Consider the following 27,478-nt stretch of genomic DNA (forward strand, 5'->3'; position numbering starts at 1 on the left):
ATGACCTTTATTTCTTAGTGTGCTGCAGACATTACTGTTGTCCAATCCCTTTAAAGATCTTAATGTAGCTCTTTATGGGCTACTTATATTTAAATAAATATATAACAATTAAAAAAACCCAACTATACTTTGGGACTGGAAGAAGCCATCCAGGTCAGTTTATCTGGTCTCCCTCACTCATGATAACTAGCCCTTTTAATCATTGCAATGAAACCTTTCAAATTAAAAAATGCCATGCCCCACCAGCCCCAAAACCAAACAACCCCAACCTCAGCATATGCATTTTGCTGAAATACATTCAGTAGGCCTGGTACAAGGACTTCAGAAGTGGCTGGTTGAAATACTTCATTTTTAAAGAAGTGTTCAACTTAAATCTTTGTTGAATACGTTTTAAATGACTCCTTTCAGAATCATAGCTAGGTATGTTTTAGGAAATATGCTAACTTTATGTCCAGTCCTTCAGGATTGTTTTAAGTAGCAGAAAAGACACAGGTCATGGTTATGATCAGGAAAGGGGAAGCCCTTAAATCTAAGAAGAGACGAGTATGCATCTCATCTTCTTTTTGCAGGAAGTTAGAGGCAGGAGGATGCTCCTTTTCCAGTAATTAGGAAGTTAGCTAGTACAGAAGGAAAAAGTACAGCATCCTGATAGAGATGGCAGTGCTGCATCTCCAATTGAGGGGGTGGAGGATATTGTGAAATGTACTCTGGTGGTAAAAGTAGCAAGTTATGTCCAATTGCAAATAAGTCTGTTGGTTATTTCAGTACCTGAATTATCTCTGGAGCAATTTAGGCCTATAATTCAAATGAAGCATTATTAGAGATGAGTGGGGAGAGAAAAGAAAAAAAAAACAAAACAAAAACCCTTCATGGAAATTTGGAAGGAAAGATGATGTTTTGGAGGGGTGGTTCTGACAACCTCAATCTTTATTTTACAGTATAGATGAGTTTAGATCAAACTTTAAAAAGCAGTTAACCTGAAATGCATACTGTAAAGAGGAAGTTTGTTGTCATTGTTTGTGGTGAGTTTATTTTTGGAAGGAATATTCTTGGGAGAGTAGAGGCTTATTGATGTACACTGTATCACAACTCGGTGTAGCAGAGATTTTTGCTGGAGTCTGAATCTTGCCTAAAACCATTTTCCACAGCTTTCTGATTGATTTTTCTGTAAGGCTATTTCACTCCAGCATAATTGGATGCTGGGGTGACTAGTACTGCTCTCCTGGTATGATCCTCGATTTAGGACTCTGCCCTTGCTTTCTTTCTGATTAGTCTGTGTGGCTTAAGTGTTTCACTGTTGAGAAGTTTTGTTCAGAAGCAGCATAGGTTTGGGCTGCCTATGTATTTTTGAAGACTGTCTTCTCCAGTTCCCCTCATCCCAACCTCAGGTTTTCTGTTGATTCTGGAGTGTGTGTGTGTTTGCTGGTTTACCTTCTGATGTGTCTTGATGTTTGAGACACCTTACAGTGCAACATTTACTGAATCTGCTGGCTTCATCCTTTTAATTCCCTACCTTGTAGGCTGCTTCAGTTGGGCCTTCATTTTTGTGATCTTGATTTGGCTGTTGTCTTGCCTTTACTTTTGAGAACAGAGTTCCTGATAACGCTATGGATATTCACGTACAAAAACTTGCCCTGGTTTTTTTCATCATACTAATTTTGAACAATAACTGATGTTACTGGAACTCTAAAAGTTGTCTGTCCCCACTCCCCCCCTTTACAAGGATGTTGTACTACACAATGACCTATTTTAGCCATAGCATTTGGAAACAGCTAGGAAGAATCCAGACTTGCATCTTCCTTTTCAAAAATATTAGAATCAATGCAAATTCCTTGGCAGTCATTGCCTTAGCCATGACTCTGTTTTGCAGTTCTTGACCTCATTTGGCTGCTTTTTTTTCATATCGATACCAGTGGATTTCTTTGACATGGCTCTTTTTCCACTGGCCAGTCTGATGTGGCAAACTGTCTTTTTCTAATCCTTCTCTGATCATTTTAACGTTGGTAGATCTGTAACGTGACCAGCATAAAGTTACCACTGGAAAATAACTAAAGCTTCTGTCTCCAAGATTGCTGGTTCCTTTGAGAGGTTTCCCATTGGAACATGGCAAATACGATTAGCGTCACAGATGTTAATGGATAAAACACTCTACAGAAAACCACTTTTTTTTAATGTGGCACTGGAGTCACTGTTAGACTTGTTTATTTCAAGGTTTATGGTTTTTCTCATTTTTTCTAGTTTTTCAGTAATCATACATCTTTAAAAGCTGTAAAATTGAAATTAGTATTTTCATTTCAGTATTGTGTGCTTGTCAGCTTTTTATCCCAAACCAGGTTATAGTGACTTTTAGGAAAATGAGACTCGAGTACTTTTTGTTGAGGTGAAGGGAAAAAAAAAAAAAGGAAAAAAAACCCCAAAACAAACCAAAATCTACCACCCAAAAACTTGAAGGATTTTCTTGCTTAATGAAAAACAGAACAAAGTGAAGGGGAAAAAATTAAACCGTGCATTCCATATGTGGTCAGCCTCTTTTCGACTAGTTTTTCTGTAGAGCTTTTTTTTTTTTTACTGAGTTTTGGGGGGGTTTTTTGGTTTGGTTTTTTTTTTTTTTTTCAGATTCTGGAATTCCCTTTTCACACTGTTTCTTAATATAGTGGACAACCTTTTGAAAATGCTTGGGTGGGAAAGTTTGGTTGATGTAGAGGGTGTCAGTTGTGTAAATAAGAATACAGAAATGATTCTCCATAATTTTTTAAGTACTTGAAGAGACATACTGGCCTCAGTGGCATTTATGAAGTGTCATTCTGGTTTGATTAGGAAAAACTGTGATCCAACAATAGCAGCTGTTCCTCTAGGCTGAAATTCAGATTTTAACCTGGCCTAAGTCAGTGCTGCTGCTGAAAGAGCTAATAGCACTAGGCCCAAATTGGATTAGTGTGCGAATCCAGCTGGAGAGTTTTCTGAGAGCTGCAAGGAAGGTTAGTCTTCAGTCTGTTTGTAGCATGGCAAAAGAAAAATCTTGTGTCAGCACAAAGAAGGGGTGGCATGGAAGCTGGGATTTAACTTTTTTTTTTTTTTTTTTTGTGGCAGTACTGGCTGCTATGACAGTGATTAGGCATTTGTTTCAGAAACTTGTCAAAATGAGCTTCAGTTGCATTGAAATAATGCTTGCTTTTGGCTAAAAATCTTCAGTATTATAATTACTGACTATACTGTGGTGGTTGTAATGAAGGACCTGTGCTTTTGGCTAAAAATCTTCAGTATTATAATTACTGACTATACTGTGGTGGTTGTAATGAAGGACCTGTGCTTTTGGCTAAAAATCTTCAGCATTATAATTACTGACTATACTGTGGTGGTTGTAATGAAGGATCTGTGTTTATGTGTGAGATATTTTTCCTCGAAGAATTTTAAGACTTCATAGTTGGAAGAGCAGCTTATCCCATGGATACCTTCATACTAAAAATACTAAATGAAGCTATGCACAAGTCAGTCTTGTAGGATGTGATTGAAAAATATTCCTAGGTAAATGCTTAAAAATTGTATTTTGTGGATTCTGTATGTGTCTGAAATTCTTGAGAGCTCAGGGGAAGAGCACAACCTGCTGTAGCACTGCTCAGCTGGAGTCATGCATCAGATCAGCTGATGTTAATGGATGTGTAACTACACTTTGGCAACATGCTTGTGAGATGACACTTTTTTTGAAGTGCTGGTTGTTGCAGCTGCCCAATGTGATGTAGGATGAAGGCAAGTCTTTGTTCCTTGTTTTAAAAAGAACAGCTTAAAGTTTTGTAAATGATACATCATTTAGCATACATACAGTCTTGTTTAGGATGTGTGTTTCAAATGCAACATTTGTGTGGTATGGAAATCTTATTTGTATGTATTTTCAAATGACTCCACAAGTTCTTATTAAATGGGGAGCTTTCACATGTGTTGAACTGTAAATAAATAACATGTTAATCAGATGTATCTTATTTGGACTTCCGTGCATCACTGAAGCTTTTTATTTTTTTGTAACATCTCACTAGTAGAATTACTATTTTAGTATGAACAAGTATATGATATACCACTTCCAACAGCAAACTTGAATAGGAATCTGACAATTACTCAAGCAAATTCTTAAACATGGCACGTGAGGAGTGGGAAGCTTTTTGCTGTAGGAGAGCAACATGAGACTTTTTAAATTCAGATTTTGAAGTTCAGATAAAATGAAAATCCGTAGTACTGCGAAGGTGGTATCCTCATATTCTAACTTACGGAATGTAGAAATTACTAGAATATTTTATGTGCTGCTAGCCCTACAAAAGCAAGTAACTTTAAAATCCACAGAGGAACTCAGAGCCTTAGAGTAGCATAAATGTTGAAGTAGGAGATGAGGTGAGATTTTGTGATATTTTGTATTGAAAAGGCTAATTTAAAGGAATACCATTACACTGTAGTGGAGGAAAAATTGCAAGATTTCTTATTTTTTAGGTCTTGGAGGCATACACTGCTGACAAAAATGTGGAATATATACAAAGTTGCTAATTTAGAGGAAACTGACTATTGGCAAGTATTTATTCACCATTTTTCTGCTACATCAGTGCCAGGCATAGCAGAAACCAGTAGCTGACAACTCAGCAGATGTTGAGAGAGAAAAGAGAATGTTAGATTTTCACTAATTTACCAAGTCAGGTTTTTGGTGTGGGTTTTGTTTTGTGGGTTTGTTTTGGGGTTTTTTTTTGTGGTTTGTTTTTTTTTTTTTTACATTGCATTTGACTGAATGATTTAAGAATTTATGTGAGAAAATATTTTAAGAATTACGTTTTGTATCTCTTTTGCCTAAATTCATTGTATATCATCCTCACCTTCTGTAAAGGATAAGCCTGCGACTGACCTGATTCTGTGTCCTTGGCTCTGGGCTGTGTCCTCCTAGCTGGCAGGAATTCCAGAAGGAATCCTGGTCCACCTCCTGTGTCTGTCATTCACGCTCATCTGCTGCAAAACATAGCAAGCACACTAGACAGGTCTTAGGATATCACCTTATCATAAGACCTATCCGTTTGCCTTTCAGCTTTGTAAATGTATGCTTCTGTTGTCGCTACAAAAGCGGCTCAGTTTTCCTTAAAAGTAATAGAAAACTAAATAGTGGTGGCAGCAATTTGGAAGCAATGGCTTAGCACTTAAGCAAAACAGTTCTTCTCACCATATTAAAAAGGGTGTAGTCTTGACAACACAAGCTTATTCCAACCTACCTCAGCCTTTGTTAGAGATAAAATACCCATTTTTATGACTACAGTGGAAGCTGTCTTATGGAAACAAAAGCATGTAACTGCTCCCAAGTAATTGAGGTATCAAATCTGTGTATTTTGCCAAGGTTGCTTAGAATTGGCAGCAGTGTATCCAGCAAAGCACATCTCTGCAATCCTTTTGCTTCTTGTTTGACACTAGACCAAATATTGAAAAGCAGAGTTATCCTAACTTGCAAATGGCATTGCCCTAACTTTTCATTCCTTATTGCCACAAAAATAATATCACTGGGGTAAACTTGCAGAATTCTGTCATGTTATCTGTATCTTTCTTTTGCCACTTGTGCCAGTTAAGTGTCTTGTCCTAACATAGTTTCCCTTGTGCTGCCTGCAATAACAAGTACTTCCAAAGACATTAAGGAGAGAAGGCATCAAGAGACAAGGTATAAGATATTGAAACGAATTTTGACTAGCACTAGAAATCTAGTTCAGTCCTCTGACAGATTTTTGTGGATTGGCTTAATAGCAGAATGTCCTACCTGGGATATTTTGAGAGCACTCAACACTTACTTCCAGTAGTTTTTATTGTGTTTGTGCATAAATTTTCAAGGGAAGAGCTGATACAGTGTTGAGTAAGTCAATCTAGGTGCTCTTTGTAGAGTTCTGTAGAGACTCATTAGTTTCCATGTAAAAAAAAAGTTTTATTTTTTTGTCCTTTTGAAATTTTCTGTGATATTCATGCCTTAGATGTATCAGTTGGGTGACTTTTTTGAGTAACATCCTGCCTAATGTGCTTCACCTTTCTCTCCTTTTGCTCGAGTTGATCTGTAATACTTCTTGTTCTTAAGTAGAATGTGAGTAATGCAAGCTATACTGTCTTTAAGGTTTTGACCCTGTATCTGTACCAAGTATTTTAGTCTTAAAGATTAAGTAAACCCAATCACTCTTTTGTTATTTTCTCATCAGCATGTAGATAGCTGTGTGGGTTTTATTTCTGCCAGAGTAATGAAAGATCCTACTGTGACAAATTAATCTGTGATAAATATACCTTTCCTTCTTGAGTCAGCAAATGTTAGAAATTATGTACTGCAAATGCTGTACAATTAGTTGTAAACAGTAATGTATAGATGACAAATTTCATGTTCCTATCATCTTTTTTGCTTTTTTTACTACTTTTTTTTAAATTCATGTAATTGGGGAATTTAATCAAGTAGATTTGTCACTGTACGTGTCTCCAGAGAGTAAGTCCAGCTCTGCAGCTTTCTCTAGACACATAATTCTTCCAGACCAAGCAGTGGTAGTCTCAGATATATGCTTTCGTAGTCTTAGAGACAATCCTTCTTTAGCATCTTTCACAACTGTTTTTGTTCCTCTTGCTTTCATTTTGAAGCGATATGGGTTTTTTTTCTTCTATTGTGAAGGCTCTTTATTTTGGCTTTGTCAAAGCCTGTGAAAATTCAAGGTATATGCTGGTTATGACATTTAACCATAGAAGACTTGTTGTTCTGGAGCTCTGTTGCTTCTGTCATTTCCAGTTGAATCCCTTAACCCAGTTATTTCACAGATAGCTAGTACATTCAGATTTCCCATGTACGTCAGTTTTGACAACTTCTTGTTGCTTGTCATGTCTCTGGAACTGCATTGCAGTGTGGCCACAACTTGATCAGACATAGGAGTTTTCTTTTAACTAATACAGAAAATAAAGCAAGGTAAGCTTTGGCAAGCCTGGGCTGCATCTGCTAATTGCGTACTTCTAATTCCATGCAAGCTTGGACGCTGAAGCCCAGGTTGTCACATTTCAGCTGTTGTTGGTACTAGATATGGGTGGACCAATGCCATGGGGTGTTTTTTTCATCTGTAGTCATGTTGAATATCTAAAAATGAAGAGAAACTTGTGATTGCAGTTCCTTGGTTTTACTAGACTAGAACTTTTTTTTTTTAAGTGCTGAAAGCTTGCTTCCTTTGCTTCATGTTTAATTAACATATCCTATTTTAAACGGCTACTTTGCAGACATGGTATTTATCAGGAGCAAAGCCTATATATGTAACTAGAGCAAATGTGATTTTCTTCATGAAGTGTCACAAAATCTTTAACTTGTGAATTGTTGGTGGTTGTTGCAGAGAAGGGGTCTAGTTTTAAAAGCAGACTTTTACATTTACCCTCCCCTCTTTTTGGAAACCTGTAGATTTGACTTACCGCATCTGTCTGGTGTCTTCTTTCCCTCATTTTCCGATCCTCGAGCCCCTGATGACTTGGTTTGCTTCTTGCCTCACCATGCTGCATCGTGAATTCTAGTGCAAGTGGTGGGTTGGGAGTGCTATCTAGAATCTGTTGCAATATTCTTCTGAAGTACTTCCCTTGCCTGCTTTTAATGGCTTTTCTGAATTATTTAAATGACATTTGTGACAAGAATGATATGGCAAGAGTCTGTCCTCGGTTATTGCACTTAAAATTTAAATTTTGCTCTAAGAAAGCTTATTAAGTTGTCTTACTGTATACTGAATGCTGAAATTTTGTTGCTGTTGATGCAGTTGCTGATAGGCAAAAATGAATTTATTGCTGGTAGACTTCCCTGTTACTCTGTTTTGCTAGGATCAGCTCTGTGGCTCTAACAGAAGTTACTTCCATAATTTATGCTCCAAATTCAAGTTGTGAAATGATGGAGCTTTGGCTCTCTTTCCTTTATAAACATCTATGAAATACAAAGTGGAACTTTTTGCAAGATTTCACATAATGCTGTCCTACATGGAACTGTAGATATGTGGGAGCAGCTGTGTAGCATGGTGCTGCTCCTACCCCTCCTCCTGATGGGTTTCATTTGGATGTTCTTGTATGTTTATCCAAATATTGGTTTGTATTTTGTGGAGTGCTGAAGACAGGAACTAGCCTTTATGAAAGCTTCTAAAATCAGACTTAAAATTAAAAGCATCTTATAGTCTCTGTTTCTGTGGTCATCTATAACGACATGGCAGAGCATCATTCCCCCTTGTGAGAGGATGGTTCCATCATACCATTTGGTGTATTTAAGGCTCTTTGATTATTCATGTAGCTTCCCTTCTGTATAAAAGCAAAAAACTGTGTGTTACAGTGCCATCAAAGCCATTGCACACTTGCATAAAGCTGCAGGTGCTGTCATGCACATAAACTGTGAATTGTACAAGGATGAAAGAAGATGAAATGCATTATTTTTTTATGTCTTCTGACAAGCTTTTTACCCCTCTGAGTCACCAGTATCAAACTGATGGGATTATATTTTAAGCAAAAACTGTCACAATAATTAGAATTTATAAAATGGAAAAAATTCCATGAAAAAAACTGGCTCACCTTCTAAAAATAGAATACGCTTTAATGTAAAAGTTCTGTATATGTAAGTTGTGAAGTACAGCAATTTTCTGTTTAATTCGATCCCTTTGTAATAACTCTTTGGGGCTATCAAATGCACTAACAATCTCTGCCCCCTCACATCAGAGAAGAAACATATTGTTGGATATCTTCATTCTGATAGATCAGTAAAGCAACTGCAGCTTGTGTTTGTATCAAGTAACTCTAAATACAGACTTCTACTTAGAATGCAGTGGAAGCTTTGAAAAAAATTGTGCAGTTTGTAGAAAACCTGTTTACCCTGGGACATTAGATGTTGGTGGCTTGTCTCTAGTAAACTACAAGCCCCACTGGGATGTTACCTTCTCTCACCCACCAGAGTTGTTAGCAGTTAATGCATCTTTTGAATCTGTACTTCCTACCGTTCTCGGTTAATAGATACAGTGACAGAGACTGGGTCATCTTCTTGGTGACAATACATGAAGCATACTTCTTTGAGCAATTCAACTGAAGTCTTGGTTTATGATGCTGTGATCACCAAAAGCATTTTCCTTGCACGTGGGTGGTTCCTAGGCAGTCTTGTAGTCCCACCTGGAGCTTGGGAAAGCAGCTTGAAATTCTTAAGTACGGATAGCACGTGTGGTCACATTCCCAGCATTGCAGTTGACTGTCACAGGGCATGAGCATGAAATACTGTTTGACTGGTAGATAGCTAAGTAACTGTCAGCAAAGAATAGAAAAACTTACAGTGAATTCTGCAAGAGTAATTTCTTTCTCATTTAATGAAGAGGTAGGAAGTAAAACATGCAAAGAGCACACTGAGAATGTTCAATATTGGTTAGTGATCTTGATCACTTGGTATGTTTAATGAACTCTTACATGGGGTCATAAATCTAAGATTGTACATCATGCTTTGAAGTTCAGGGCTTGCATTTTAGAAAACAAGATCCTAAAAATACAGTAGAAAACCGATCCTGGATTTTCAGAGTGACATCATAGCTAGAAGATGTGGTGAGGTGCATTATCAGGAGATGTAATATATACAGGAGAAATACTAGTCTCCAACAGGAGTTGCATATAAAGCTGGAAACTGGGTTGGACTGGACTGCTTGTCCATTTCTGTTGTAGGTATTTGAGTTAGAATGGCAGAGGCTGAAAAATTGGAGGAGATTGGAAATATGCCACGTTCTCAACGTGCCACAATAATGAATAGTGAAAAAAGCAGCATCATTAAGATTTAAGGATAAAAATCCACTTCTATTACCATAGGGAGGAGATGCTTGCCATTTAAGTTTCTTTGTAGTAATAAAGTCATAACGAGAGCTGATGGATAGAAGTTGAACTGAAAAAAACCCCATGTATTGAACACTTGCAGTTTTAGCTGCAAGTAGATTTTCTAACTGATTATCACAGATTAGGATTTCTGGTTTGTTTACAGGGAGTAATTTGGAAATGAAAGATTTATGTAGCTCAGTTGAGAACAACCTGAATTACTTATTTTTCACCTCTGGAGCACTGCTTTCCCCCCATTCCTGTGGACTGCACTTCATTGTTGCAGTTTTTTAATTGTTAATCCTCCATACTTATCTGCTTTAATATTATTCTGGAGACTATTTACCATTATTTGCAAACCATTCTAGCGATTGCTAGTGGTCTCTTCTGACCCCCAAAAATGTGTTTGAGATAGAAAAAGCTGAATGTGTTGGATTGGTTGTTTTGTTTTGTTTTTTGTCTCCCTTCTCATCTTACAGCTAGTCTCATATGTGTAGAGAAAAAGGGAAGTACTTGGTCAGTGTTTTGTTCGCAGAAGAAGAAATTTTCCTATCCAAGGTTAATTTTAATTGATGTGCCATGGGCCACCTGTATAAAGATGCTAATTGTCAGCAGGAAATTGTTGTGTATAAGTGTATAAGAAAAGCTCCAATATTTGTACAGCCATTTAGAAATTCATAGACTTGAGAAGAGTTGGAACTTCTGCTAGTCATGTAAGGGCTGACAAAAGATTCTGTCCTTTGCAAGACTGACAGGAGTACGTTAGTAGAAGTACATGCTTATTTCTACCAATGAGAGTGGCCAGCACCATATATTTGAATGTGACTATAGAGGAAAAATAGCTTGAGAAGATGCTGAAATTTTGAAATGCTAATTTGCTGATAAACATGAGACATAAAATAATGAAGAAAACCATATATTTAAGAAGAAGCATATATGAAACATTTAGTGGGAGAGTGAGGGCAAGGTAAAAACAGTCGCTGGATACCAAAAATAAACTCTTGGATTCAGGATTACCCTGCAAAGTCAAAGTATTTTTTTCTTTTCTTTTTGAAACAAAATATTTCATGCTGAAAACAGAAGATATTTCTAAAAATAACTCAATCCAAATTAGGAAGCTAGATCTAACTGCATCATGATGCATTGAGTGATTGGAAGTTATTACTACTGAAATGGTTCTATTATGTTGCATCCTTATGCCACTTTATGTAATGGTGAAAGGGCAAAATCTCATCAGAAATGCTTGCTAAGAGTGGGAAGATGCATTTTTATTTGGGGTGCATCTCTTTTTTTGTTGTTTTGTTTCGGTTTGTTAAGGCAAAGTAAATTCCACTTGTTTTCCCTGTTCTCTTGTGTTTTGTTTGTTATATTCACAGCCCATTGCATCCTTTGGAAGCTGCATTCCCAGCCTTTCCAGTAGGGAATCCTTTCAGGTGTATTTGGGTTGAGCAAGGTTCTACATGGGAAGAACAGAAGGTTTTGTTTGGGGTGGTTTGTTGTGGTGCCGTCTCCCCCCCCCCCCCCCCCCCCCCCCCGCCCCTTACCGTATTTCTAGTTAAGATCAGAGTATTTTAACGTGTCCAGATAGGCTGCTAGAATTGTTCAAATACACTTGGTTTCTATAATTCTGCTTCCCCTGTAATCAGCAAAGAAATTCCTGTTTGATTACAGTGGATGCAGCATGACTCCCTATAGTACAATATCAAATGTTCCAGTTGTTTTTTTTTACCTACAGTTTCAGTGTAATTTGTTTTATTTGATATTATAGCCTTTTACTACCATCATAGGTGTTGACTGTTACATGGTCTAAGGCACAACTGCATCCAGGATTGGTGTATTGATGCTAACTCTTACATTTAATACTTAAATCACTGGTAGCACTTAAGCAGTCTGAACTGTTGTAATCTGCACTGGCTGATTAAAGTTAGGTTAGCATGGGTGGGGGTATCTAGGAGGCTGGGCATAAATATCCCACCTTTGGGAACAAGGTGGTGCATAAATATCCTTAGCATACTTATCTTTTCACTAATTTTGTCTCAAAAGTGCCTTGCCATCTTTGCTGCTGTAAGGTGGGGGACCAAAACTCAAATCTATTAGGGCGTAATCAGGAACTACTTGGTACCACAGCTGCAGGAGCCATCTAGGGGGAGCTGCTGGTTTTCCATCACATCCTGTAAAAGCTGAAAAAGCTTATTTCCATATGTTGAATTTCAAGGGCAACTTGACAAGCACCATGATTTTCAGGAGAAGTGGTTGTTCCCAGTGTTTTCCACTTTAAATTCTGTATCATGTTAAGACCAGCAATAACCCTAACAGAAGGGAGAAGAAGGGACAACCCTTTTTGTATATTGAAGTAGAATCTGATGTGCAAATCTTTCTTCAATAGTGCAGTAGAGAGCCTATTGCGAGATTATGGTCAACTTAAAAAAGTGATGTTCACTGAAAGGATATGAATTGTACATTGCAAAATTGGAGCCCTCCTCTTCAGGGGTTTGGTAGGGTGGATAAAAAACCTCTTCAGTTTAACTGGAATTATATGTGCACCTTGAGCAGAGTAGTGAGATGGAGAAGGTTATGCTTCAGACTGGCTGTAGCTATGAGGTTGGAAAGCTGTGCTTTTCAGAAGCTTCTTTCTGTTGCAGACTTGGGGAAGCCCCTCAGCTGTAGGTGACCCTGCCCTAAAGATCTTGCAAGTGCAGAGTAGAAGACGTGTGTCCCTTAGAACCAGACACTTTTAGGCACTGTATTTACCACACAGTTCTGAAATGTCTAATGCATCTGACCACAGAAAAAGGCAGATTCTACAGTGGTAGTGATGAAATGTTTGTCGGCAAGCCTGTCCCTTCTGGCTCACGATAGCTGTTGTGTTGGGGTTAGTGTTCCCAGCACTGCTAACTTGAGTATCTCCTTGTTCCTTGGCTGCCACAGCCCATCTTCCTGGCTGTAGCCAGACCCTGCTTGCAGCATGAGTTAGCTCATCAGTCAGACAGGGTGGAGTTTGAAGAACAAGCACTATTAATAATGTAGGCAGCCTGCAGGAGCTCTGGTTGCAATGTTTCATCAGCTGCTAATCCGTTTACAGTATATCTAATCAGATTGCTCTGTTAGGTACTGCAGAGACTTTGAGCTACACCATTGTAATCGAGATGGCTGATGTGTATAAGCTAGCTTGTGTATGAAATGGAGCCAGCTATTACAGCTGAGACAAGGTCTTGTCTGCCACAGTTCATAACTACTTTCTGTTTTGTAACTCTCAGTTACTTGCATTAACCCAGGACGTTTATCTGAAGACAAGTTGTGAAGCTTTCTGAATTTTGTCTTTAAATCAACTGGTATTTGGGGATGGTGAGGACTAATGGGTAGGTTTTTTCTTTTCAAAGTGTGGGTGTAGTGCAGCTCATTCTCCTCCCTCAGTGAAAGTATGTCACCAGTGGTTTGCACCCAAATTTGTTAGCTTAAGAGCAAATTTCTGTGTGACTGTTTCTGTCTAGGTCAATGTACTAACAGTACTGCATATGAAAACTTAAACAGAAAGCATCATTTCCATATACTTTTTTCCTTGGTTCTCATGCTAATAAGAATTGTTGTGTTGAAGTAGTTTCTCTACGATAGAAAACTAAGCAGAAGACTTGTCTTTAATACTGTAATAAGTAGTTGATGTGAAATTCTTGCTCCTGTCTCTGTAGAGCTGTAAATGGGAGGTAATCTTTGCTGTGGGAATTGTAACTGTATTTGCTTGGATTGTCATGGCAGTAGTGTCTCCAAATTCTTTAGCAAGGCTGACTTATTGTTGCTTATGAACAAATTACCAAAAATACCAAACAAAATCCAATCCCCCTTCCCTGCCCCAACAACAACAAAATTCCCAGGCAAACCACATAGTTCTGAAACTTCATTTTAGCTCTTGTGGCTTTAGTAGTTAAACCAAACTAATCTCAATCTCTGTTATCTTTTCCCCCCCCCCCCCCCCCCCCCCCTCCACCCCGACAATAAGACTCTCAAATAATACTTGAAATAAAGGAGATAACTTAGTCTGCTTTGGCATTATGATATGAAGTCATACCAGGAAGACAGCTTGTTTTTAAAGTTTAATGTGGGGTAACGTCATCTTTGTGTGTTGTAATGGGAGCAATGGAGAAGTACTAAATGCATTCAGTACTTAATGTGATCAGAAAAATGAATGTCTATAGAATCCAGCAGTGACATATTTGCAGGGTTTTCCTTGAAATGGGAGAAGATGATAGATTCTCAAAGCCTTAGAGTGCAGTGCATGTTTGCCGGTACTATGTTTCAAGAGTATTTGAAATGTAGATCTAAATGTTTATACTTGGTATGATACTTCCAGTTTTACTGAAACTGTTCTGTTTTCTTCCAGGTGAATCTGGACTGGGAAAATCAACATTAATCAACTCATTATTCTTGACAGAATTGTATTCCCCAGAGTATCCAGGTCCTTCACACAGAATTAAAAAGACTGTACAGGTATGTCTGGGGGAAAAAACCTGCAGCTTGATCAATGTAACTTGCAATTTAGTAATATAAGGTGATACAGTTGTCACATAAGCATCTATATTTCACGCAAGTTTAGCCAAGGTGTGAACCACTAAGAAATATTCAGTGTGCCTTAGCTATACAAAGCTTCCAGGTTCTGAAACTTCTAGCCTGTTGAAGTGTGGGAGCCCTGAAGTGAAGCACTTGGTGTGCTGCCTGTACTTTAGAAACGTCATATGGGTACAGTCCTGTTTGGACAGGGAATGTTTTATTATCAATTAAAATATTAAGTATATCCATAGAAATACGTAGATGTACACTAAAACACTTGACTGTTTAAGGCAAGCTTTTAGAAGCTGTGTATTAAAGGATTTGTTGTAAGCCTAAGGGCCTAAGGTATAAAAGTATCCACCATTCTGCAGCCTGTATCCTTTGTGGTACATTTTTTACCTATTATAAGTTGTTACTCTGAAACATATTAGGGACTAGGGTGAACCTGGCTGCTTTTAAGCACTAGACTTACATAGGCAAGAAGGTGGTACTGCAAGTGCATGATACAACTAAAATATTTAGTCAAAGACTAGAAAACTGAAGTTGATCCATTTGTTTTGTGTCATAATTTGCTGCTGATCAGTTCTATTTTCTCTCAAGAAAAGGAGCATGCTTTTTGTATTATAAAAAGGTTATTAAAAAACCCCCCAACTTAGTATTAAGAAATGATTAAATAATGTTGTGGGTAGTTTAGGAAATCATTATGTTTCAGTGGGGTATGTTCTGCATCCACAGCTGAGCAGCTGAATAAGGATGCATGAGCTCTGGTCATCTCTCTTGATGTGTGTCAGATGCTTGTTTAAGATTTTGGTGAAGATAGCTTGTGATAATCTAACTTCATACAGATGAGGGCTGAGGGTGCTCACCATTACTGCTGTTCTCCAGGAGAGTTCCTTCAGCTGCAAAATGACAGTCTCAATCACTTCAGCCACAGCTGAGGTGGTCTGTGCAATTACAGAGTTGTCATAAAGTGATTAAGCCTTGTGTTGAGTTAGGAGGGTATGCAAGGTGCTAAACAGAAGCTGTAAAATTGAATGCTTTTTTTATTCAAAGGAATTGAATAACTGTGCTCCAGTGCTATGATCCACTGACCTTACTGTTTTGTGGGGCTTTTGGTTTGTTTTTGTTTGGGGCTTTGGGTAAGGCTTTTTTTAGTCCAATCTCAGAACACTGAATAATTACCACAGGGCCAGGAAAAAGTTAGTTATGCTTGTACTAAGAAGGTTAAATGACATTGTCAGTTAGCTCAACATCAAAGCCTTGAATACTAAATAAAAAATGCATTCGTTGCAGAGTATCAACTTTTTAATTTGGAAGAAAGCTTTTGAACAACCTGAGTTTGGTTAACAATATATTTGGTTTTTTCTAAGCTTTGGTCATGTCTATTAGGCTATTTTATCAGTTTAATGTAAAACCATAGTGACTCTGACAAAATGGACTTAAAAGCTTGTTAGCAGGGGTATTTGACCATTATTTGAATTAGAAGGGTTGAATTTATGTACCTGTTTCAGAGAGATGTTAAGTGGGATGGAAAAGGTGTGCAAATAGTTAAGCTCTGGTATAATATACTTATTAATGAAATAATTAGTGACTGTTGGAAAACTAAGTAGAAGGGTGACTTTTATTGGGAGAGAGATGTGATTTCATTACTGTTGATTACACATTGGTTTAGCAGAAGCTAAACTAATTTAGGTTGTGTTCATTGGATTATAGTTTAAATAATGGGGGGTAGTATTCCCTGTCATTGGAAGATTTTTTTTTTTTTTTTTTTTTTAATTGGGAAAAATCATAGGAGGAATTTACACACAAACTAATGAAAAATATAACAAGGCATCTTTCAAAGATAACTCAGTCCCACCCTGGCTAAAGGTGGATCAGGGTAAGAAAAGTTAAACTAAAACTGTGTGTGGAGCTTCTGGAATCTGAGTTAAGTGCTTTCATCTGTTAAGTGGCAAAATTAGATGAACTGTTCATCCTGAATTTTGAATTCTTCAGAGGTGGTTTGATTTTTATTCATTTACTGGTTGAAGAAAAAAACCCATACTTTTCAGGAAGTTTCACTTAATTGGGGGGAGGGGGGGATTGACATGTAAAGCTAAAAAAAAAAGGGGGGAGGATGGGGACGGGGACAGGGGCTTGAACAGAGCCCTGGCTGAAAAGCCATTGCATTTTTTTCCTACTTCCACTGTGTGGGCTAAAGCCTGAGGGTGGCCGAGAGCTAGCCAAAACTATTTTCAGTAGTGAATTGGGGTCTGTCATGACTTAGCAAATAATATGATTGGAAATTAAATATATTTAAAGACAAACTTCCCCCTTAGAAACTATTGCTTACTTTATCTAATGAGTATTTTTTTTGTTTTAGTATAATTGTAGTGCAACATTGCTTTGCTTTCAGTTACTTGTGATGAATGAAAACTCGGTAAGCATAGCATTTTAAGATGGAAACAAACTGTCTTATTTCAGTGTCAATGTCTAAGTGAGGATAAATTTGTTTCCCCTTACAACCTTGAAAATTGTGTGTGCTGGCAACTGTGTATGATGTGGAGGTGATTCCAGTCAAATATTAAATCAAAGAATTAACAGTGGCAGCTATTTGGATCCATGGAATTTGTACTCTTTGCCAGTGTAAACCTTTCTAAGTTAAGGATGTCAAGAGTTTTGCAGGGTAGAGATGAGGCAGATGACCAGAGTATCCTAAAATCTTGGTGGTAATAATTGCCTGCACTTATATGGTGTTAATAACTTAATGGTGAAGAATTATATGAGAGTGTCTCAAATAAATACAAACTGTGGTTTGGGCTTGAAAACAATTGAAGTTGTTTTGTGAGGCAGGTCCTTTGTATTAATTTTGTGGAAAACACAGAAAAACAGTTAAAAGTGATTTGATGTCAGATGAATTCAAACAAAACTTCTTCAGAAATGATGGGGCATGAAATGTTTTATCTGATCATTATTTGACTATCTTAAATGGAGTATGGTAAAGGTTTGTTTAATCCACTAAAAGTAGTCAAGCTGTAACAAGCATCATGTCATGAACGCTGTGTACCAACTGCCAAGGAGACCCGTGTGACCCAATTGACTGGAGTGCATGGGAAAATGGCCATTTGGAGAAGACTTTTATTAAAAAGTTTTAAATTCCAATACTTGAACTAATGTTTTCCATGAATCCCTTGGGAATACTTGTAAATCAGATGATGGGATGCAGTTGGATGCTTAACTATGAATGACACTAGTTTACAGTGATTTTTCTGGATCTTTTCCAGATGTTGCTACTTTCTGTGCCTTTGACCATGTATGGACACATCCATTTAGGTTAGAAAAATGCAGCTTTACAGAGGCTTTATGGCAGGTTCTTCACCTACCGTCTCCTACCAGTAGTCTCTACTGCTTACAATATATGGTGGATATGGTCTGATTGTCCACAACACAAGCATAGGGCATTTAATTTGATCAACTAATGTTTCTTGTTCTGTAGGTTTTTGAAAACCCTGCTCTGATAGCAAGATACCTACATGAATTTATGAAAAGTAAGAATAAATTTAAATCCTCACCACCCAGTAAGATATTAGCATTGTCTGCAGAGATTCAGTTACTGCAGGCCATTTGTCAGAAGGCGACTTCACTATTTCAGCCACACTTACATTTTACAAGCATAGACAATTGGGGAAAAATGTTTGGTGTGGCATTTCTGAGCACCTCCTGACCTTCCTTTTCCTTTGTTATAAACACACATTCAAGATAATGTTTTATTAATTGCTTCTTTTGTAAAAGCATTCCACTGTGAGTGCTTAATATTTTAGTGCTTCTTGCTGGGAATTTTTGTGCTGAAGAATAAAGCTGATACCTTGTAGCACTTGGCAAGAGTACAGCTCTTAACATTATCATCTCTAGTTTTTTGAAAGTGTTAGGGGTTTCTTTTACTTGCAGAGAGCTTGGTTATAGGAGGACTTTGTGGTTACTATACTATATGCAAGACAGCAAAAAGAATGTGAGCAATCAGAAGTTAATCTCCTGTGTGCTAAACCTTGTGAGTAGTAAACTCTTGGCCGAGTTGACTGTGTGGCTGGGGATTACTGTCTTGAGTTCTGGCATCAATTGTGTACAATAAAATTTATCTATAGGACTCTTGAGGGGAAAAAAATACATTCACCACAATTAAAACATAAGTTTTTAAAGCACTGCACGTATTCCTAGGTTCTCATGGCTTTGGACTGGACGGTTTCGGAAGGCAAGGAGTTGTACAGTTAGTGAAAGGGTAACTTGGTGGTGTCTTAGGCTGGTGTGTGTACCTTAGGGTGTTTTTTTTTTTTTAATTTCTTTTTGTAAAACCTTCCTAACCTTGCAGTAAGGCCAGCTTAAGTAGGAGATTGAATTGGGTGGCCTTGAAGTCTACCCCAACCTGGATTCTTCTGTGGCTAGCATCCAGGTAGCCCAGTGCTGGGGACTCTTGTTTTATGAAGCTGCCTTACTTTTATTTTTGTTGTCTTTTTGTTAGGTGAGGAACCAGCTCATGATGATTGCATGCTGTAGACAGACATACTGTAGCTGAGTTAATTTTTTGAGACCTAGCAGTGAAAGGGATTGATCTGGCTCAGATAGGATCCCTACTGATGAGTAGATAAAAATAACATCCTGCATACTCAGAGGTTAAATACGGATCTTTCTTTGCAGTTAGTTACTGTTTTCTGTGTTTCTGTATATTCTCTTCTGAATCAGAATCAGCGTTTTGCTTGTGCAAGAGGTATTTAGTTTGATTTTCTGCAGAGTGTTAATTTATCTTGTAGATTTACATTGCATCACATAACCAGTGATTGCAAAGTGTTTACAACAATGTTCGGGTGTGGCTGTGAGAGAGTCTGTTTCGCCTATATAACTAGGGATGTGCAAGCACTTCAGCAGCATTGATAACGATCTCTCTCAAATCTTGAGCTGGTCAAGAGACCATCCAGAGCAGATTTATTATCCAAGTTTCTGCTCTCACTGAAAGTTCGTTACTGAATGTTCTTGCAAGTGTTCACCTAGTTAAATACAACTTTCTTTTCTCTCCCCAGTTAAGGGTTCAGAGGCTTAAGAAATGTTAAGCAATGAGCAACAAAGGTGCATCAGTGTCTGCCAACTCATGTGTGGCTCTGAATAAATGCCTTGCACAGTTGATTTCTTGAATCCATGTCTAGAAAACAGTGTCACTAGTAATTTAATGGAAATTGTCTTAATGCCAGGGGAAAAAACTATGATTAACTGTGTGAGCAATTGGAAAGAGCCAACATGCTAACATGAGTTTGTAATTTCTTACTGTTGTGGATCAGACTGATACGACAGTGGTGTACAGCACTTTCTCAGGCAGATACACCTGACACTGGCATTATCAATAATTACTGAGATATTAGTAGAATGGAGGAGGTAGCAGTCCATTTGCTGTTTAGCCTAAATTTTCTGTTATGACATGCTTAATCTGTTTGATGGCAGCTGACTGAGCTGCGCTGCAGATGGGTGGTCACAACTCAAGGCATGCATTCCCACGCCCAGATCTTGCATCATGGCTTGTGCTGGTGCAGCTGCCTTCTGAGCCAGGTTTCCATCAGTGACCTGAGCTGACAGGATCCATCCAATCCATTATCATCATGTAAGGTCTAGCTTAGCAGATTGCAGCTAGATTGTATTACTTTCCAATACCAATCTTGTTTGTAACAGGAAACCATCACATCCTATGATTCCTTTCCCAAGCATTATACTAGCTGAAGAATAAATGTATTCTTAAAAATACATAGAATTAGAAATGTAGAATCTAAGGTGCTTGGGGGAGGATTAGTTTCAAAAAGTGTAATTTTTCTTGAAGTGACCAAAGTTCACAATTTCATAAATGTATCGTGCCTGGTTTATCAGAATGTCTGGCTATCTCAGAACATCTCTCTCTCTCTGTCTTTTTTTTTTTTTTTTTTTTTTAATACTGGCATTAGTATTGTTGGTTAGGGTTTTTCCTGTTTCAACAGGAGTTAAAATATTAAGATATTCTGTATACTTAAATGGGTTCTTTTATCACTGACTTCATTTAAATTATGACCCTGTTTTTTTCTTTAAAAAATAATTAATGATTATCAAATTATTGGGATTTTATAAGCAAAACATGGACCCTGTATCCCTCTGAAGCAGAAAAGTTAGCAATTCTTTATCAGACTTCTTATTCATTGAATGCTTTTCCCAGTGTTTAAGATGGGTGACTAAATTGCTAAAAAATTGATCTTACCTTATTCATTTTACAGGTTGAGCAGTCAAAAGTTTTAATCAAAGAGGGTGGTGTTCAGTTACTACTTACAATAGTTGACACACCAGGATTTGGAGATGCTGTGGATAATAGTAATTGGTAAGACATTCTTCGCATGTTCTCCCACAATAATTCTGAATTGTATTTTGTGTGTGTGAGAGAGAGAATACCTGTGGCTTTTTTAAAAAAAAGCACACTTCGATCTTCAGTTAAAATATTAACGTTTTTAAACTTTTCAGTTAGCTGAAAACTTTAACTACTGTAGTTCCCAAGTACCTCTATTAACTTGATTGAAATGCTATCAGCTTTTCCCTTTAAAGTGAATGGAGCCCTTGGCTCTTTATCCACATATGCAGTGTGCAGAACTGACTTCTGTGCTGTCACAAGATGTGACCAGTAAAGCATATTCCTTTAGCTACTGTTCTTAAGTGTTCTATTTAATGCTATTACAATGAAGGTAATTGTGTTTGAAAGGTTTTGTCAGTGAACTCACAGATTGTATCTTCAGAGCTATGTAACTCGGTTGTATGTTGAGCGGCTGGTCACTTAAAACGTGCTGCCTTGAAGTCTCTTAATTTAAAAAACAACCCCGCTACCCCCCCAAAAAAAAAAAAAGCAAGCCATGGGGAAATAGTGTACATGTATTTCTTAGCAAAGACAGACTTTTTTACATAAATGATGTAACTTACAGGTTTTTATTCATGTAACCTCTGCAGTTGGCAGCCAGTTATCGACTACATTGACAGTAAATTTGAGGACTACCTGAATGCAGAATCACGAGTGAACAGACGTCAGATGCCAGATAATAGAGTGCAGTGTTGTTTATACTTCATTGCTCCTTCAGGACATGGGTTCGTATTAGTGCATTGTATGTTTCCTTTCTCAGTCTTTTATCTCAGATAAATATCCAAATTTGGCATTCTTAGTTATGTAAAATTCCAAATACGATTTTCTTAATGGCCTGCAGACCATGCTTAATTTCAAGATGAGCTTACTTTGGTTTGTCAAACATCAGCAAGCCAGACAAGTAATAAGTTAGAATACCAGAAAACATGATTGCATGTTAATTACATAACAAGAAAAATAGTATTAGAACAATTAAAAATACACAGGTGTTCACAAGCGCCGGGTCTATTTGTGATCTATGTCTTCTGTTCACACACTACTGTTCAGAAGGAGAAACAGTTTCACACTCTTAAGCAACAGGATTTTTGCTTTTCACTCCCTCCCTTTGATTTTAATGATAATTTGAAGATGGGAAGTTTCATGCATTCTTATAAGCATGCTTTAATTCACCTGGGGTGTAATCCTTTGTCTAGTGACAATTCCAATATAGGCATTCTGGATTTTTTTCAGTTATACAATCTTCCACCCCTGCTTAGTTTTTAACTTGATCAGACTTCTACCTAGTGGTAGAGAGGGAGAACTGCATTTCCAGGGTGTATTAGATGTAGATTGACTATATCTGAAATTGGTTGCTTAGCATTTTATCATTGTATTATGACTGGTTACATTTGTCAGAGACTCTTAAGTTACACCTTCAAAACCAGGAGGAGAAGATAAGTAACCTATTCTATTGTATGGGTCAAAAATAGTAAAACTTGTTGAAGGGAGTAATGAAGGAGTTCTGAGGAATATTCCTCAGGCAGTAAAAAATGCCAGCTATTACACTTAGCTTCTGTAGCTAGCATTGGAATGGTTCTAATCACTTTGAACTAGTCAGACACTTTGCAAATTTAGAAAGAAATATTGGGGGGTAGAGAAGAGTTTTTCTTATGTAGAATTATCTTAATTAAACATTTTGTTCCATATCCATGTCTGTAATGTCAGTTTTGCTCAACGTGCGTGTCAATTTTAATGCAAACACTTGAATCCTTGGCATACACTGTTTTACTAGTGTGCAAAATCAAAATGTCATTTAAATAAAGGGAAGATGATCCATTCCTTGTGTTAGTCAATCTTTTTTGAGCTAACTTTCAGATTCTTCAGGAAACATTTGTCTTCCTTCCACACCCCCATTTTATCCATTAAAACTCTTTAAACCAGTGGGAAGTACAAATTGTTTGTAAGGAAAAATAAAGGTAATGCTTCAGATAAATTAAGTTTTGGTAACTAACTTTGTAAGACTGAAAGCTGGAAAAGTATGTTCCTTGTGAAGATATTTCATATTCTTGAGTTAAAAAAAAGTGTAAAGTTGAGCTAGGTTTGCATAGTGTTTTTCAATTACTGGAGTAAATGCTTGGAATTGTCATCTAATTAAGGAAATGAATGGAGCACAGAGAAAATTGGTGCTGCTGTTAGCATTCATTTCCTCTTTTAAGATACTGTCTTCTCTGAAAAGACATTGCTCACTTCCTACCTGGTTTTTGTGGTGGAAGCAGTCTTCAGTCATTTTTCCTGTGCAGACAGCTGCACCAGTTGAGTAGTGTACTCTTCACTCTTAATGCTTGATTGTATTTACATTGAATTAAAGCATTTGTAGGAGAACTTACCTCTGTTTGTCCTTATGACTTAATACATTTGTAAAAGCCAGCTTGTTACAATTTATAAAGAAAAAACAATTTGCAGATTAGGTCCTTCCATTTAATGCGTCCCACCATTTTTAGCTGGTATCCACACAGACATCTGAACTGATGGGTTAGTTTGTGTGGGGGTAGGGGGAGAGTGTGAGGGGATGGGAGGCGCCTTTCAGGGAAGTGAATGGGGTGATAATGAATTGCAGCCTCTTTCTGCAGTTCTAGGATCTTTACATAAAGGCTTCCCGCTTTAGTCTCCACTGTAAACTCAAGACCTTGAGATGAGCACTGTTGTGGTTCTGAACTATTCTGCTTTGGCAACTGCCCTTCAACCTGGTGTTGGCCTAGGTAGCTTTTCGAAGCAAGGAGAGGGAAAGCATATTAAAGTGAATAGATAGCCAAACCAGTGCTGTTAATCTAAATGTGCATTAATGTTAGCTATTTAATGGAAACATGTTGAGAAGTTGAGAAATTCAGTGGCAGGTAGAAAATGTTAAAGTGAAGTGTTAAGTATGTGTTCGTTAATGTTTTCTTTATTCTTTTATATATCGTTTGGAGAAGAAGCTGTATTTGAGTACCAAATGAATCTGGTTTTAATGTTCCTAATCCTAATTTCTTTTATATGAGAAATAATCTTGTTAAATCCTTCAAGTGAATCCTTTAAGCCTGACTAAACTTTCTATAATTCTGAAGCATTAATGCACCAAAACCTCTGTGGCTTTACTTTAGCAAGCAGGAAATATTGACCACTTCGATCCACATTGATGGTTTTGTATACCCATATGGTGGGTGTTCTAGTTTTTGTCATTGTCATCCACTTTTATAAAGGTCTTTTTGTTATACGTAGCTATTTAGAGATGTGATATTTCTACTTCATTTGTACACAGGCCACAGAGTTTACTGTCTTCAGCAATCTAATTTATAATAAAAAAGTCACAGTCCACTCTCAGGAAGAAGCATACAAGTAAACATGACTTTCAGAAACTGAAACTGCATATCTGAATAGAGCATGATTCACAACTGTAAACTCTTTACCAGTTGGGCTTTAAATTGGACCATCTTCCAGCTAGTGACACAGGCTCTACTACCTTCGTAGGAGAGTTCTTATCACTTGCTTGAATGTAGCAGAAGTCTTATGACTACTGGTAATATTGACTTATGACTTACTCCTCTGGTGTTACACAATTCTAGGAGATTTCCTGTAGCAGTTCCAGGTAGCCTTTTGAATTTCATTCAAGCATCTATCACTCAAATCAGTGTCTTAAGAGTAGTTGTCAGGACAAATCTCAAATTATTTGTACATTCTTGTTTAATTAATATAAATTGCAAGGCTCTAATGTTGTCTTTCAGACTTAAGCCTTTGGATATAGAGTTTATGAAGCGCCTGCATGAAAAAGTGAATATCATTCCACTTATTGCCAAAGCAGACACACTTACACCTGAGGAATGCCAACAGTTTAAAAAACAGGTGAGTTGAAAGATTAGTATTTACAACATGGGATAATTTAGTAAGTTGATTCCTATAGAAATGGTGAGATTTGACTTCTTGCATGCAAAGTTTAAACCCTGAAGCAATGACTTGAGACAGCAAAAGTAAGTAATTTATATCTCTAGATTTAATTATATTTCTTGGTGAAATAATCTTGTTTCTATCCTCAGGGGAAGAGGTTTCAAGTATAGTATGATTCTTGGCCAGTGAAATCATTCACTGCTGAGATAAAAATCAGTAAGGGAGGAAGGGAGCTCTCAAGATTTAGGTGCCAAACAGAAGTTGTGTATGTTTTATTGAAGAAAAAAAAAAAAAAAAAAAAAAAGGTATTTAACAGTATCACAGTATTATTGATTGTATTGTGGTATTCACTTTCATTTTGGTGCACTATATTTATTAAAGATGCCTCAGGTATTAGATGAGAATCAGTATACCTGTTGTTCAGTCTTGTGCTGTGGTAATGCATTTTAAAGATGGTGAGATAACTCTAACAATGATAGAACTGATATAATTTCTTTGTATTTGTAGAATAAATTTGGTGTTAATGTCTCCAAGTGGTTTGTTTTATTTCAACTACATGATCAGAGTAGAACATTTAGGCTTTGCTGTATTATACGAGGAGGATAAGGAGGACCCAGAACAGGACAAGAAAAGGCATGAAGTTTGTTTTATTGAACTATGTCTAGTCCTAGTTTAGAAGAACACAGGTTCTGAAAAGAAGTCAGCATTAAGTGATGTTGTGTGCAAAACTCTTGATTTAAGACTAAAAATTAAAGGACATTTTCTGCCTTGGAGAAACTTAAGCAAGGTGCTAGACACCTGAAGTCTGTTTTGGTTGCATTTCCTGGGTTTTTTTGACGTAAAGGGTGGAAAAAATGGTAGAACACAGAATATTTCTTAATGTATAAGCAGCTTTATCAATGAGTTGATGTTAAATAGAGGAGACTTTCCCAAATCAAACTTCGAAAACAAGTCCTTGCATGAATTGGAAACTTATGTTCTTATAAGATTGCAAATCCATGAACCAGAAATATTCCCCAGGGCTCTTCAGAGTAGCTGTCAGCAAAATGGTTTAGTATTTTTCCGTTCTACGATTCTGGAAAACTAATCAGCTTGTTTTTAAAAATACCCTACAGACAAATTGAGCACCAAAACAGTACAGTCTCATTTTTGATGACGCTGTCAGTTATTCTTAAATTTTCATTAGTGCTTGCAAATATTTTTCAACACAACTAACTGCTGGAGTCAGTCCATCAGTTACAAGCTCTATTAAAATAGGCAGGTGATCCTGCTTCAAGCAACTGATGCTCAGGTGAGCTAGAAACAGGAAAGAATAGGAGTGACAGCAGTAGCTATTGTGGGAACTGAAAGGGCTGAAGTATGCCTGCAGTTATCTATTCAAATTTTTTTTTTTTTTTTTTTTTAAGGGACTCAATTGCGGGACTAGTCAGAGAATTTAAGCTGTATTGTGTTAGTTCTGCATGTGCAGGTAGAATTCCCATTAGTGTAAATCTCTGCCACATTGTAGGAAACTGATGTTCATTTTTGCTGCCTTGTATTGATGGATAGTATTCTGTTAGTTGTAGGGCTCTGGCCCTGATCCTGTCTTCTCCTGGCTGAGGAGACACGGTCATGCTAATAATCCCTTGGGGTCACCTGAAGGTGTTAAACATGTGCAAGTTTTGTGATATAACTTAGTCACCTTAACATGCAAGGATCTTACATGCCAAACAAAAGGAGGGAGAATCAGATTGCAGCAAGAAATAGAGTTATTACAAATTATTAATTCCTCAAACAAATAACATATTTTTGGTTTTAGATAATGAAAGAAATCCAAGAACACAAAATTAAAATATATGAATTTCCAGAAACAGATGATGAGGAAGAAAATAAGATTGTTAAAAAGATAAAGGTAAATAATTTTCTTTTGGAAAAAGTGCTTGGGGTGGGGGGTGGGGGGGTAGAGAGTGAAAAGCTTTTTGTCATTAATGAAGAGCCCACCAAAATGTTTAGAAGATAAAAATTCGATGTAAAGCTCTTGTAAGAGTCACTGTTCCTCAGCAGAGGCAATGAATGACACTCTTAGACAGATAACTTAAGTCTTTTAATGGCTAAAATTCAGAATAAGAGCACTAGATCACATGTTCATTTAATAAACTGAAAAGATCACTTTCTCTTTATTCCCATCCCTATTTGACTTTTATCCACCTACCACATTTTGTTTGATTCTGAGCTTCGAAGGAGGCAAGGGTTGTCTTTTCAGATAGAGGTGTGCAATGGCACAGAGCGTGTGCGTTACCATTAATAACTGTCTGACTAGTTGATATACTGAAACCTTAATGGAGACAAATGACTAAGAAAATCAAAAGGACTGTTAGGCTATTTGAAACGCTTTTTCTTTGTTTACTTGTGGGTTTGGTTTGTTCTTTTATGTTGGAGTCCATCTTGTATACGTTTCTAGAGCCTTGCTTCTGTTTGTCCAGTAGTTTTAACAGCCTGTGAGAGCTTTTACATTTTTTTGTTACTCTGGGAATCACTTAGGATAGATAAACACAAATAGTACAAATGGAAGATATTCTGGGACTAAGCCTAAAGGAGAAGAGCAGAATAAAAGCAAGGACAAAAGTCCAAAATACTTAGCTTTGTACACTGTTCCTTTCAGCTACTGAAGCTGCTCTTGGCTTCTTTGTTGCTTGTTACACTGGAGGGATTTTTGGTTCAGCTGAAAACAAGAACTTGAAGTAGTTCTTTGCCAAACCTTTGAAAACTGGGTACAAGTTCCAGTCCAAGTAACAGTCCTTTGTAGCCAGTAGGAATACGAATTGATAAATAATTATTGTGCAA

At 37.3% G+C, this 27,478-nt stretch overlaps 1 protein-coding gene across 3 annotated transcripts in view; it reads left to right on the forward strand.

Annotated features, from left to right (window-relative positions):
- The window catches only part of SEPTIN7 (septin 7), an 83,214-nt gene that overhangs the window by 40,936 nt on the left and 14,800 nt on the right, over positions 1–27,478 (forward strand). For all 3 annotated transcript variants that reach the window (XM_030009038.1, XM_030009041.1, XM_030009040.2), the window contains exons 4-8: positions 14,201–14,307; positions 20,628–20,728; positions 21,346–21,480; positions 24,496–24,613; positions 26,454–26,546. In XM_030009038.1, the coding sequence (XP_029864898.1) occupies positions 14,201–14,307; positions 20,628–20,728; positions 21,346–21,480; positions 24,496–24,613; positions 26,454–26,546 (554 nt within the window). The remainder of the gene's footprint in view (positions 1–14,200; positions 14,308–20,627; positions 20,729–21,345; positions 21,481–24,495; positions 24,614–26,453; positions 26,547–27,478) is intronic.

The sequence above is a fragment of the Aquila chrysaetos genome, chromosome 3, assembly GCF_900496995.4.
Source record: "Aquila chrysaetos chrysaetos chromosome 3, bAquChr1.4, whole genome shotgun sequence".
Taxonomy (NCBI): Eukaryota; Metazoa; Chordata; class Aves; order Accipitriformes; family Accipitridae; genus Aquila; species Aquila chrysaetos.